The sequence below is a fragment of the Temnothorax nylanderi genome, unplaced genomic scaffold (genome assembly GCF_030848795.1).
Source record: "Temnothorax nylanderi isolate EJ_2023f unplaced genomic scaffold, tnyl_v1.0 TNYL_tig0021_pilon, whole genome shotgun sequence".
In the NCBI taxonomy this organism is placed as follows: Eukaryota; Metazoa; Arthropoda; class Insecta; order Hymenoptera; family Formicidae; genus Temnothorax; species Temnothorax nylanderi.
The window spans coordinates 512,314-527,635 of NW_027249083.1; the positions used below are offsets into that span (position 1 = coordinate 512,314).

General features: G+C 47.2%; 1 protein-coding gene across 10 annotated transcripts in view; it reads left to right on the forward strand.

Moving 5' to 3' along the window:
- Eip93f (Ecdysone-induced protein 93F) overlaps nucleotides 1-15,322 on the forward strand; it is a 119,434-nt gene that overhangs the window by 59,585 nt on the left and 44,527 nt on the right. For all 10 annotated transcript variants that reach the window (XM_071700164.1, XM_071700155.1, XM_071700162.1 and 7 more), the window contains one exon: nucleotides 10,521-11,722. In XM_071700164.1, coding sequence (XP_071556265.1) covers nucleotides 11,694-11,722 — 29 coding nt within the window. In that variant the 5' untranslated portion in view covers nucleotides 10,521-11,693. The remainder of the gene's footprint in view (nucleotides 1-10,520; nucleotides 11,723-15,322) is intronic.

Here is a 15,322-nt window from a genome sequence, read left to right on the forward strand (position 1 = left end):
GAAAAGAGAGACAAATGCGACAAGTGCGGCGAGTACACTCGTCTGCTTGTCTGCTCTCTGCCATTGATGCCAGGGTTACCTTCCTCCGTATCTGCGAATGTACGCCACGCATTGTGTCGAGAAGCTTTGAAGATATCGCGTCACATTGTCTTAAAGAAGATAGTCGGACATAGATATAAGATATACAAACGTATCTATTAATTTATAAATATAAATTTTATATGCATTTATATATAATATTCATTTTTTTTGTCGCAGTACGTACGAGGCAATTTATTCGATATACATTTTTGGATATCTATTGATCTGCTTATTTATCTTTTTTAACATAAAACGTTATTATCTTCTTTGTGGGGAAAGAGGATTGAATTTTAGTAATTGATAATGCTATTCCGCCATTAATCGGATTTTGAACGACGAAAATGTCTGATCGAGACAGTTTGTGAAACGGCAATTGCTCGTGAGAAGACCTTATCACGCGGCTGTCTCGAGCGCGATCGCCGCGCGGACCGGAGTGTATCTCTCCATCGTGGAAAATCGATTCGAGACTTTCGGGATCTTTTTTCATTTGGTCTCCTACTTTCGATATCGTCCCGAAGAACGCGATTCTTATCGGCCTGCCCCCGTTGGTACTGCCTTTGGCAACAAGTTGCACCAGTGACCCGTCCCAGCTATAGAATGCCTTTGTAAATACTCGCTACTCGTGCCTCTTAGAAATCCTTTGAGATTTTCTCCGCGCTGTACGTCGCAGTAATATTGCAAGTGTACCGTGCGCGCAACTTTAGCCTCGATATTTATTCCTGTGGTGCAACAGCGTCCTCGTTATATTTGCAATATTAACGACCGACGGTCGCACCAACGTGCTTAACCCTAGCTAAATAAGTTTTGCTTCTCGGTCTGTGCTACAGTTAGCACTGAAATCTATAGAGAGAGACTCGGTATTGACTCAGACTCTCGGTATAACGTAGCCTGAAATTAGTTATAGGATTGATTAATTAAAAAGGAACATTGAGTGACGCAAAGTTTCGTAATTTCCATCTGGTCAGGGAGAATGGTTAGACAATAGGTTGTTTAACGCGAATAAAATCGATCCGAAAGATCTTAATGCGATAATAGTGTAACTTTGCGCTGAAAATATCTATAAGAAAACCACTGTAGCAATGCAAGAATAGTTATCATTTGTAAGAAGAATTTTTATCCTACGAAAGAAAGTAAGAAATGATTGTTGATTAAAATAAAAGTTTAATTTTTTTTCTTGTAATTTACGTAATTATAATATTTGTAATAAGAGAGATTTATAAAAATATAATCTTTGTAGAATTAATTAAAAAGTGTCGTATTCAAAATGATCGACTCCGTTAAATAAAGCGATTACATGATACGTTTTCATACGCATAAATATAATGGCATTATGAACATCAAAATAAGCGTAAACAAAATGGTACATGAATTGCATGTTATCGATCGATGAACATAAGAGTATAACGCTTTGTACTTAACTTACATAGTCTTACTTAGGGGCGGCGTGCCGTGAGTGCAAATAAATAGCAACGAAAGGGTAGTAAAACACCTCGTCGGCCATTGAGAAGCGAACTAATCCGCATAATATCGCTCGTTTCGCGAGGCTCTCCGCGCTTCCTCGTGCAACAAAGGCTAAAAGGGGTAAGTGGGCTTCGCTAATGGCGCGAGGGTTCCCCAAAGCCGACCGACCTCACCCTCTCGTTCAACATTTCGCTTGATAACCGTAATCTTTTCCTTCTCGCGAGCTTTCGTCGCGACGTATTATATCAAATACGCATGAGGTGGATTTACAGGTGTGAAATGTGAGGGAAAAGTCAGGAGGTAACGGAATACAGAGGCTTACGTTGCACACTACTCTAAACCAAATCTTAGTTCATATTACTCATTTCGGAGATTGTATGTATAGATACCAGAACTTAGTTGCTCATAATGAAAGAGTGTTGAATAATATTTGGAGAGGGATTAGTTTTAAATACAGAATAGTTTCTATATACGCCATAGATTTTTTTATCATGGAAAATTTAGAAATTTTTTATCACTATCAATAGAATGTCATGGTCAACAAAATGAATATACGATGAATTTTTAACGACTAGGCAAGATTTATTCTAGAGTGACGTTTTCGAATGCAATCCAGAATAAAGGATATCAAAACAGGGTATGCGGGATAGAAGCGGACATGAAAGTATGTATGTTGAGCTTGGACCAGAGGGTAGCGTCGGGAATATGAGGAGGTGCAGATGGAGGAAGAGAAAAAGCGCGAGACGATGAAGGGAGAGAGCGAGAGAGAACGAGAGGGAGAAAGAGAGAGAGAGAGAAAAATATATAGGAGGACCATACCAAAGGGGTGGCGCCGCTAAGGGAGATGAAGGTGGAGGAGTACGGTGGGAGACGCAGACGGAGAAGGAGAGAAAGGACGTAAAACAAAGTAACGACGAAATGCACTTCCCCCCCGGGTCCATCCCCCTCAGCCACCCTCGCGCCCACTCGGCGTTCACCCGGAGGGAAACGTCGAACGAAACGTTAAAAACCGGGGGAAGAGGAATGAGTGGATGGGCGAGGGTGAAGGGGGGGTGGCGGCAGAGGGGGACGAGAGCGAGCGTGCTAGGTGGTGGCTCGTCGGTTCGTGGGCCCCGTAGAGGCGCGAGGCGGAGGTTGGATGAGAGGGTGGGTTTGCTGTGGCAGGCGGGCCACCCTGGGAGGTTGGCGGGAGGTTATGACAGCCGAGGTATTGAGCGGATCCTTCGTTAAAAAAACGAGAAGCACCGCACTGAGGCGTGCGGCAGGGAAAAAGAGACGGCGGAAAGGGAGAGTGAGCGAGAGAGGTTGAGCAAAGGGAGAACGGCGGCGAGGCGGCGGCGGCGGGAGAAAGACGGAGGGAAGAGAAAGAGGTTGCTGCCGGGCCGGAGGGGAGGGGGGTGGAAATGGGGGGATGGAGTGCACGGCTGCTGCCGCCACTGCCGTTGCCGCCGCCGCCGCCGACGCCGCCGTTGCTAGAGGCGGCAGTAGTGGTGGTCCAAGGGGTGAGACCAAGTAACCGAATCCAACGCACCCTTGCCTCGCGCCCACCGCCACCCTCAGCGGGGAAAAAAACGGAGCGCACGGATCTCTCCCCTACTTCCCTTCGCTCTCTCGCTCCTCGACCGCCCCCGACTGCTCTTCCTGGAACAGTTCTGCTATCGTCTTCCTCTCTCTCTTTCTCCTACCTAGCCGTATTCTGGACCGCTCTATCTTGTTTGCTCATCGGCGGGTTCCTTCCGCCTCTGAAAAATATTTTGACGCGGGTGGGTAGAGCGCGCACTGGTGATGATGGCGATGATGCAACGTGGCTACGAATCAAACTGTACAAAAGGTGGAGACCTCCCGGCGCGACTCTTGATTACTATTTTAATTCCGTCGACGTGCCGCGGAGAAATGTGCCCGACGCTAATTAATTCTCTCCCGCGGGTCCGCGAAATTTGCAACCGCCGAGAGAAAGAGAGAGAGAGAGAGAGAGAGAGAGAGAGAGAGAGAGAGAGAGAGAGAGAGAGAGAGAGAGAGAGAGAGAGAGAGAGAGAGCCCGCGATTACCGCGAACGCCGCGCGGAAACTTGCTGACCGTGGATATTAAACTTCAACATCGGGCCCGTCGTCTTCGATGCCCGCGAGCCGTATCGCGCCTCGATCAAAGGGCTCTTAATTGAAAGAAACGCAGAAAGCAATTTCGCTAGTCAATAAAGCCATGGAAGAACGCAAGGGTAGTACGTTGCCGACGTTCTTCCCATCCCCTTTTTAAATCCCAATCTTTTGCAAAATCCAATACCATCGTGAATGCGAAATAGGAATGCCAATTACGACGCTTTGATATCTCGGGATATTTTGAATTACGTTAATAGAGTGTTACAATTTTGCTTGAAATTAGAAAGGCCGATTCTAAGGGCGGGAGAAAAAAAACTGGTTATCGCTGAATGCCTCTGTTAGATATTTTTTTTTACACACACATAAATTGTACATTATCTTTTATTTATAACCGCATGCTAAATTTTTCAAGATAGATTTTCTATTTTAATTTGCTATGTTTCTGGTTTAATTGCGTAATTAGCTTAAATTCGGACCGGCTAATTTGTAATCAATGAGACATAGAGTGAATGCAACAAATAATCGTTAAAAATCTATATATATTCTTAAGACTGCATAAAATTACATTTTCTAATTTGAAATTATTTTTAAGAATTAATTGCGTACTTAAATAAGCACACTATGAAAATATTTTCAAGAAAAAAAGGATTAATGTTATCTAAGCAGTAATCTCAATTGATTAATTCTTAATCGCTTATCGACCGATGTGTATACCCCATAATTCTGATAGATGAGACTGATAGAACGAGATTATCAAGATCTGAAATATATCCTGATTGCGATTACGTTATCTTGAAACCGGCAATCCGCCGCGGCACCGCGGTGGTCGGGTAAACAAGGGGGTAAAAGACGAGGAAAAGGGCAGACTGGATCGGTGGGACTGAGTGTGGAGTGAGTATGGGGGGAGATGGTGGCGAGTCGGGGCGAGGTCGATGAGAATCGAGAGTTCGTTTGTTCACCGCACAACGGAAATGCACGCTGGACACGGAACGACGGAAGGGAGAGCGTGTACGCGTGGCGCTCTCCGGATCCGCGTAATGGGAAAATCGATTAGGGGCCGAGCAAGCGGTAAGAGGTGGCTGGCCAAGGTGTCGCAGATACGTAGCGCGAGCTACCCCTTGCCCTTCTTCAGCCAGATTTACGCATTTGGAAGCTGAGCCGAGGTATCACTCGAGTGGCGGTGATCTCGAATTTCTTCTTCCGATCTTCTTCTAATCATCCAGACTTTTCTTTAGGTACTGTTAGATCGAGCAAAAAATGTATTCGTTTTTTTCGTACATGACATTCTAATAATAAATTAGAAAAAATGAACTTTTTTAATCGATCCACTGTATATACATGTAAACGCGTCCGTAAACCGCCTCTGTCTTGATACGTCCCCGTTTCGCAAGGACGTGTCACACGTGTCATCGGAATCTCATATTCGAGACACCGTCGCATTTCTCGTTGGCATTCGCGCGAATCCTAGAAATAATATTTACATATTCACATAGTAGCGCGTGTGTATACGTGTGCGCGGCACGGGCGTTTGTGGATTTTACTCTAGCGAGTTGCGCGAGATTACCCGCGCGTTGCATTTCTTATCGGTGACTCTCGATGACTCGGTGCAATTTCTTAGGAGAAGAACAGTACTTCGCGATAACAGCTGAACCATGACTTTATTTACGCGTCTGTAGAATCGATACGCAAAGAGAAAAGTTTAAAGTTTGTAATCGTATTAGAAATAGAGAGAAAAATGCAACATTATATGTTTCATGTATTATAACGTTCTTGATATCGGTATACGTTTTAATATACCTATGTATATGTTTCTCTGATCGATAAAACTAGATGTTTAAATATAATAAGCTGTTTCATATTCATTTATTTCTGTTTTACATTTATCTTTTAAGTTATATAATGTATATTACAATGGTAAATATAGATGCAAATTATATAGAACGTCACGCATTCAATTTATACATATATATGTATATATTTTTTAAAGTCAGAATTACAGAATCCTAATGTCTCAAATTTCCATCCTATCGCACATATTTCTACCTCTTTCTTTACTAGAATGTTTAGATAAAAGATGTAAAACCGTGAATATACACATGTGCAAAATTAATATATCTTGTGTAGCTCAATTATTTTGCGGAAATTTGATCTTTCGTCATCTCAAAGGATCTCGTTTAGTCAGTTTGCCGAGTGTATGAGTATTATCGAGTAGTTAGGTGGAAGTTCTCCGGTGTTCTTTGCAACCGGCATTCCACAATGACTCACGTCGTTACTTAGTGACATTCTACGCTAAATCGATTCGCGAAACAGCACGAACGCTGTATAGAACAGGCTTCCATATACTAGGGGACTCTCGATAATTAAACGGCTGCGTTTAATTTCCACCTACTCGAGCTTTAAGTAAACCGTGCATATATTTTAGCAGTGTTTAAAATGAAATACTAATATATAATTAATTTAAATGAGATGTGTGATTGTGTATTATTTTAGTTTTATTGTATTTTACTTATCCATTTTAATTTATCTTATTTTAATTATTACTCGTACTTTTAATATAACATACTTTATAACGAAACGTGATATCATGTATATTCAGAAGTTAATATAACATGCGTAAACTTAGGATTACAATTTGCATGAATTTTCAACGCAAATTCATCTTTTAGATTGAAAATATATATTTGATGCGGTCGGTGGGAATACATATATTTGTGAGTCAACTCTGAAAGGGGTACTTGATCGATCAATGTTAGATTCCGTTTTCGGGTGATCGATATAACCGTTAGCGATACTAAGGCGCGCACACCACGACGGATGCGCATACATTGTGCACCCGCGACGTTCTTTTCTCGCTACCTCGAAAGGCATTATCGACAAACAGCTTGCATCGCGATGACGTCGATCGCGCCTCGAACACGTGTGCACGTGCATAGCGACGAAGCGTGCAATGTGCATAAAGATATCGAACGTTTGTCGTTACGTTCTGGGCATGATCGATGCGCTTCTCGAATTCGAATATTCACCGCGAGACACCTCTAGTCGACATTATATAAAGCGCTTTTTGGGGACTGCCGAGTGCCGGTAGCGAGTATCTTCGATGAACACTCTCGATAAGTATGGGATTCAATAACTGAAGTTTAATAATGATGTTACATACTTGGAGATTTAACGTTTGCGAGTTTAGATACGTCTAGTTTCGGCGCGGAAATTCATAAGTTAATTCTTCATTAATTAATCGACTAAATACCGATTTCACATGTAATTTATTCCCCTTAATTTTTGATAAGGTTTTGACATGAATCTTTGTTTGGAATACAGTAATCAGTTTTGTATACTAGTCTTTGCCGAGCAGACTAGACTAGTTGGCGTAAAATTTAATATAACGAACGGGGGGAGAGATGCGAGTCCATTCGAACAAATTATATGAGATGATTCCAAGTGTAGGTATTTGCTTTCTACTTCTTCACTCAGCTAATTAAGGCTCGATCATGTTATCATGTGAGCTGAAGGATTTATAAATATATAGCGATCGAAATATTATAACATACTCAAAGATACTGGACGAAATATGTATGACGGAACGAAGCGTACTTTCGATAATAATTTTTGATATTCCCGATGCTATCTAATTATTGTTCATTTTAAACTAGACAAATTTTATTATTATATATGTACACAGAAAGGTTTAAACATGCGATTGTGCGTGTGTGTGTTGGATATATCTTTTTACCTGCGCCAATTCTCAAATATTATCGTCTCGTAGCTACACTATAATTACCTAAAAAATTACCTATTAATTTTCTATTCCTTTAGAACAATCTGCCTTATCATATGATATATATATAAGTCATTAAAATCTCCCTTCAAATTATCCTCCAATCTATCGTGGAAAAGGTAATGATATCTAATTCCGAGGTTAAAATAATTCCGGCCGTTCCGGCGCCCGCTGGAAGAGTTCAATGACGTCGTCGAGAACTCGAGTACACACATTCGTGTATACGCTGTGGTTGAAGCGTAACGTACGCGCGGAGAGGCGATAGCGACGCGACGCGACGTTTGCCGTGGGGTGCGGGGCCCGACACGGCGCAATTGACGAAAGTTGCGGTCGTATGTTCGCGCGGTCGTAAGTAATGGTACCCGACTAATTGCCAAGGTAGCGGAGCCTCTTCCCTTCATCAGGCGACAAGTGCCCGGGGGTTCAATGACGCCGCTCGGGCGGGGAGCGTGCTCTTGAGAGCACACCCGGTATGCATGCACATCGCAGCGAATGCGGGGAGCGTGTGTGTTACGAGCCTCGAAAGCCCCGACGCGTTTCATCGATATCGTTCGCATAGGCTTACCTAGGACGGGCATCGAATCGATCTTACCGCCGTCAGCGGTATCGCCAAGTTAACCTGGACTGCGAACCACGAAGAGACGCGGGCACATGCGAGCGGAATATCAATCGCGGGGATCAAATGCTTTTAAGGAACACCGCGACTTCTTCGATCCGCTACCGCGTATATTCGAACGATCGTCGTCGATCTGTTGCATCTTGCGGTGGAAATCGATAGTACGCGAGACGTGCATAGAATTCTTTACTTTCTGTCCTAAACGCACATACAATCGATATGAATGTCTTGTCGTTTTTAGTTGGAAAATCCAAAGGGGATATACATATAGTCACATTTTTTATATAAAAGTAAAAAATTATATATTCGATATATTAAGTTGGAAGACATTACTAACATGAAGGTAAAAATTAAATACAGAATTTCGAAGGATTCTGAAGAAATTGAAACTAAATATCAACGTCTTATTTTTACGTTAATACTACGCAACGTAATGTCTAACTTTTTTATTTTTAACATTTTATACATGATCGAAAAATATATAAATCATAATTATTTCAGACTGAGGAAAAAATATTTACATCATTTTCGTGGACTTTATAGTATCAAAATCTTATGTCGAAATTAAAAATAGAACAAGGGCCGAATCTCTTAGTATGACGCAATTGTATTGTAAAACTCTTCGTGAAATTATGCGAACTTCTCGGAAACGCGATCGAATCAAAGTCAGGTACGAGCAGTTCGTAAATTTATGGCGACGGGCGCGAGGAAGGGTTCGGCGCACGACCTAATATAAAATATGCAATATTCTCCTTCCGGACAGCCGTGCGCGCCGGTGAAGTCGGTGGAGCAATGTATATACCGGTGGACGCTCTTTCTGCGATCCGGTATAAGTAAATTGCACCTGTGCGAAAGAAAGATCAGAGGTGTTCGGCACACGCTCGTATCTCGTCACGTGACCGCCGCCGGGGGCGAGAGTGTCCTCGTACTTGTTTCTCATTATTGTGCGCGACGTAGAGTATAATTTCGCTTTGGATCAACTGGCCGTTGGAAACGCAGGTAAACCGACCCAAGGGAATAAAGTGTTCCACGGAGGCGGTATCTCCTCTCGTTTTATCGTTAACCTTCCGAAATGGGATGCATCTTCGCCTTATTCTTAATTGACAAAAACAAGTGCAACTGCGAAGTGGGATGCATCTTCGCGATAAACTTTGAAATACTCGGCTACAAATCGCATCTATTTACGCACATATATGTTTATGGCTTTTACAAACATTCCATTTTCGTAAACATTAGTTAAAATTAATTCGTATTTGAACCTTCCTTACAAAAATGGTCGAATGTATAAGTAGATATTTTATTACGTTTTCATATCGCGAAGTACAATTCTTTCTCGGAGCGCCTGCAAAGGCAGCGGCAGTTTAATGAAATCAACGGGGGTGTCGGAACAGAAGGAAAGAAATAACCAGCTAATTAGGTGATGTTTGGTCTTCGAGAACCGAGACAAACTTAGGCGTGCGCTAGGGCGGATGTCTCGACAACGAAGGCGATGGAGTGGCGGAGTTTCGCGATGAACTCAAGAGAGAATCGGGAAGGTGGAACGGGGGGGGGGGAAGGGGGTGAAGGTGGCCGGCAAGCGACGGAGGGTGGGTTAAGAGGGGCGATGGCGCAAGGATGGAGACCGCCGAGACGGAAGGAGGTGAGAGTGCGAGAGGAGGTGGGCCGAGAGAGAGAGGAGGACAGGGCGAGTGGAAAAGGACGAGGTGTCCGCGGGGGCGGATGAAAGGACGCTTACCAGCTACTACCTATTGATCGCCAATTCTTTTTCTCTTGTTGCATATTAGGCGCACTCTTCCTTCTTTCTCCTTCTCTGTCTATCTGTTTCTCTCGCTCCCGCTCGCTTTCTCTCTCTCCCTTCGCTTGGTTCGCTCTTCCCCGCGTCTCTCGCGTCTCTCGCGTCTCGCAGCCAACCTGCCCCCTCGCGGACGTAGAACGCGCGAATCCGCCCCTATAGCTACCCTTCCGCGTCCTCCCCTTCCTCATCCCCCTCCCCCTCTTCCTCCTGTTCCTCCTCCACGTCCTCTGTGCTCGTGTCGCCTCACCACGCGAGAGAGTGCAAGCCACCCCTACCACCCACCTACTACCTACACCGCCGACTCTGACGCTCTTCTTACCGGCAATGTTTCATTTCGAGCAGCAGCAGTACCCTTCCTGTTTCGGGATGGGGCCGGCGGCCGCCCACTCCGCTTTTTGCACGCAGGTGCGACGGAATCGGCGGTGTGGGAGGATCTCGTCGCCGCGACGCGACGCGACGTAGTCGTAGATAGGATAGACGCGTCGAAGGTATCGATGCGCGACTAAATAGGACGTAAGAAGTCCAATTTCTTGAATCTTCTAAGAGTGCGATTATATGATTTCCTTCTCTAAGTGAATTATCTTAGGAAGGAACAAGGGCGAGAAAGAGATCGCTTTTCTAAGACGCTAACAATATATAAGTTGCCTCGTGTATCCGCAGACGTTTTGACCGAACGCGGTCTTGTTCCTGTTTCAGATAACAACCGGCGATCTGCGAGCGTCTTTGAGGGAGAGAACGACGGAAAGGAGGACGACGCGCGGATCTGATCGTCGTAGGAGAATTCGGCGGAAGAAAAGGGAGAGGATCTCTGTGTCGAGAGGTGCGGGCATACAGCGGGCCGGAAGAAGGAGGGAGGGAGGGCGGTAGGGTGGCAGAGGGATAGAGAGAGAGAGAGATAAAAAGAAAGAGCGAGAGGAGAGAGAGGAGAGGGTGAGTCAGGACGTGCCGCCGGCGACAGACTGCACTCTCGTGGCGCTCAGGGCGCAAGCGTGCACGTGTGTTGTGCGTTTCTGTGCCCTAACCCTGTCCCGCTACCTGGGAGGAGTAGCGTGGTCGTCATCCCTCCGCGGCTACATCCCCACCGTGACGCCGTTGCCGCCGTTGCCGCCACCGCCACCGCCACCGCCACCGCCACCGCCACCGCCAACGACACCGACGCCGACGCCGCCGTCGGCTTGCCATCCCTCCGACGCGCGTGGAGGAGCGTCGCGTCACACCACGGCCGACGAAACGACGGCGACGACGACGACGACGACGACGACGACGACAGGACCCCCACTGCCGCTACCACTACAACCGCTGCTACCACCACATCGGCGGTCCACGACAACGACGACGGTGACTTGGCTCGCTCCTGTCGGCGCGCTACATCACGCGTGACGTCGCACCTGGCAGCGCGCACGTTAGCGCGCGCGGCGACGTGTACACACGCGCTACCCTTCTCCTTTACGCACGTCTCACGCTCACCGTGCACGCTGAAAGACAAGAGGAACGTCGGTGGAAAAGGAGCCGGTGGTAGAAGGAGAGGGAGATTCAACGAGGGTGGGAGCGACAAGGGGTGGAAGAAGGAAATCGGAAAGAGACACGGAAGGGAAACTAGGGTGGAAGGGGTAGGAGGGTGAGAGCAAGAAAGAGGAGGAGGGGGAGGGTACGGGAGGACGACGACGAGGGCGACAACGGCGACGACGACGACGAGGAGGACGGAGGAGCGCCGGCGGTGGAGGGGGTGGACATCCACGCGGGAACACGAGGCAGGCGCACCCGGCCGGCACGCGCACACACATCCTAAGATGTGATTTCAAAAATGGCGGATTGCCCCTATGCCCGCTGCATACAGGAACGCAGACACATCCGACGGGAGCTGCTGCGATGGACAAAGAATATGGTCTTCGTAGTCGGTGAGTAAAGAGTCGAATCGTTCCTTTCGGCAACGCGAGTCGTGTACTTATATAAGTGCGGTATATATTCAAATATATGCATGCGTGCGTACGTACGATATATGATGAGAAAGACTTCTTCGCGCGGAGACGTGCGTACTCCGGGATGCACGACGACCAACTGCTCGCGCGCGCACTGATCTCGCGTACAACGAGAGGCGTGTTACCAGCGTGCTTGCTGCGTGGGTGTATGTGTGCCACGGCAGGAGTATCCCGTATGTATATATACATTTGTCGAAGCGGGTGTGCGCGTGTGCACGTACGTGCATACGTTCGCTTACATTCCGCGTGGCGTGTTTCTGTGTGTGTGTGTATATGTGTCGTGAGTATATAGTGTAGAAACGGAAAGAGAGGTGCGGTGGGAAAGAGAGAATAGGGAGGAAAAGAGAGAGCAAGAGAGAGTGTGAAAGAGAGAGAGAGAGAGAGAGAGAGAGAGAGAGAGAGAGAGAGAGAGAGAGAGAGAGAGAGAGAGAGAGAGAGAGAGAGAGAGAGAGAGAGAGAACACGCTGGTGGTTGAGACCTGTTGCGAACCGAAACGCCGAATCCTGGCTGACTATGTGCCAGGCGTGACTCCTACTCGCGCCTGCACGTTCAACAGGGTGGTACCACGCTGCCGGAAAATCCGATAATATTCTGTGAGTAGTTTCCCGTGCGGTTTCAAGTTTTCGTGCGTGCGTCTAGTGAGAAACCGTCTTCCTCCTGATGATCCATTTATGGAAAAGATAATTGCGGTTTCTTTCGCCGAAACTCACATCTCCAATATGATGATCGCGCGATAAGCGATTAATTAACTGTGATATTAAAATAATTTGAGCACTTTCGTTATAATTTATAAGTCGAGTCATTGGATATGGTTTTCCTATATTAAGTTAACTATATATATAATTATATATACGCTGTGTAATACAATTTAGTACTCGATGGTTAGTAGCTTTCTATAAACGTTTCTTCGTGGATAAATTCTTGCGAATATGTAATTATTCTCTTTTCTAAGAATGATAATCGATAACCGGTTTATATAAAGATCAAACCACACGTTCGGACGGCAATCAATATGACTGATTCATCAATATCGAGGACATACTTAGGAATAAGAGACTGAACAAGAGATGAGAATGTTTAGTGTCAAAGACCGCGCATTAATATTTTTATTTAAAAAATACATAAAAATACATATACATCGCGTTCGCGAGCGAGAGTTAGATCATCCCTCTGAAATTCGAAATTGGTAGAGAGGAGATTGGCGCCGGCGTCCCTGTTATCGGTACAAGCTACGAGAAGAATTAGGCGCCGCGCGTGCAATTTCCCGTACAGGGAAGGGTGGCGAAATCAGACTCGCGAGACAGGCTCTACGACCTCCTCCTCAGCCCACCCTTCCACATCGGCGACGTTTACCCCTCGTTCGGCGTCGCTGAGGGGTAGCAGGCGAGCATCGTCAGACGCGCAGAGAATACTGCACAAGCTGCGTGCCTTGACCACAGACAACCGAGTGATCCCGGCCGCCGCCCGAAACCTTCTTTTCTTCTTCTTACGACCATTCGTCCTCCTTTCCTACCGACTCCCCTTATCCACCCTCTCTCTCCGTCGCCCCCTCACCGTCCCTCCCACCAGCCTTCTTCCACCCCGACTTCCCCTTCTTCGTCTTTCGGTTAGTCCGTCAAGGGGCGAGCTCCGGTACTCGCGGAAGGCACGTTTCCGCACGCGTCGGTGTTGCGTGCACTCGCCGTTACGCTTCTTCCTCCACTTTTGTGACCTCTCCCGCTTCGCGCCCTACCTCGTCCCCCTGGCCCCGATCGCCCCTCTGTCCGCTGCGCGCCCTCCGTTCTCTCCCTTCCTCCGCCACCGTCGTCGTCCGCCACCACCACCTCTCGTTCGCGTCGCTCCTCATTTCGGAACGCAGCTGCCGCTGGTGGTCGAGAAATTTTCGCGAATCCTTCCTCGAGACACCCTCCCTTCCGCTCTCGCCATTTTTCTTCTCCCCTTCAACCCACCTTCTACTTCTCTTCCTTCTTTCTCTCTCGTATCTCATCTTCATCCCCCGTAGCGAAGAGGTCCTAAAAAAGGGAAGGCCGACAGTGGAAGTTCGACGGAGAGTGGAGGAGAGGCGAGAGGGCGGATGAGGAAGCAGGGGCGACACGAGTTGCATGTGTGCGCCGCGTTTTTCTGCCTCTCGTCTCGAGACTTCCACGATCTTGGAGGATCGACCAGTGCGCGTTTGGAAAAGGGTGACGGAGGGTGGAACCGGGCTTTCAAAATCTCGGTGGTGCTTCGAGTAGTAACGCGCGCGAGTGCACGCATCGTATCATCGGTTAACGGCTGCCGCTGTGACGTCGCGACGCGTCACAGCGGAAGGTGAGACGAAAATGTTCGGCGAGGAGGGTGAGGAGGGTGACGAGTGAAACGGTCGTTGAGGTAGACAAGCGACACGCCGGTAGGCACGGCAAAAGGTGTCGGTTCAGTGAGTGAGTTCTAAAGGCGGTGGCTTCAGAGAGAGAGAAGGTCGTCGTCCTTTCGCGCGGACAGCTTCCGAAGTTACGGAACTGTTGCTCCGCCGAAGCGGCAAGGACTCCTCTTCGCCCTTCGGAGGAGTTAGTTGTACACCTGTTACGCGCGCCTCGCCTCGTCGTCGGCCGGTGACCGGTGCCCCGGAGTTTTCGGTAGCGCGAGTACCGCGAGTGCCGCGAGGCGCGCGGCGAGAGACGCGCGGTAATCGTCACGCACCGCGTAATCCCCGTCGTCGGCTCGCACGCACGTAATCGCGCGATACCCATCGCCGCGCCGGCCGTTCGGCGAGAGGACATGGAATTGGACGTAATGAAGCCTCTTCCCCCGCGTCGTCCCGTAGCGTTTCGTGGCACCGAGGAGCCGAGGGCCGACGGGGTGTCGCGACATCGCGAGGGCACAGCGCGCCGCGAGTGTCGGCAGTAACGATGTCTGGATTGCGTTATTGCGCCGTCACGACGTGGACACTCTGTACAACCGCACGACCGAGGTGGATTCGGCGAACGTGAAAACGCGGAAGTGGATCGACGTAGTATAGGTAAAGAGATCCCCCCCGCGTTGTGGAACGCAGTTGCGAGGCAACGGCGTGACGCGCGTTGCACGTGCGCGATTAGAAGAGACGGAGTTCGTTGCTTAGAGGAAGCGCTCTTACGATCTTTTGAATCTTTCTCAGTGATAGGAATTGAAGTTAAACGCTCTCTATTTAGAAAAAAATATCACAGCTCCTGCTGTTTTCGATTACACTTTATTAAATTATTCTAACGACTTTACAAAGAGACAGAGAAGAAGAATAAAGAGTGAAACAATTGATATGGAATATGGCTAGAAAGAGAATTTCCGCGTTTAGTGATTTTATCGCAAGATAAGAGTCATCAGAATATGTGACTGCAATGGAAAATGAACGTACAAAGACTTCTATCAAGATCGAGATCGAATGTTACTTCCGAGTTGTCAAAACGATCGCGTTAATCTCTTTGATATTAAGAAAAGTGAAGGCTAATCTATCTAACACACTTGCCTCTCATTCATGCAAAGCACGAATTATGCGAGCATGCGCTC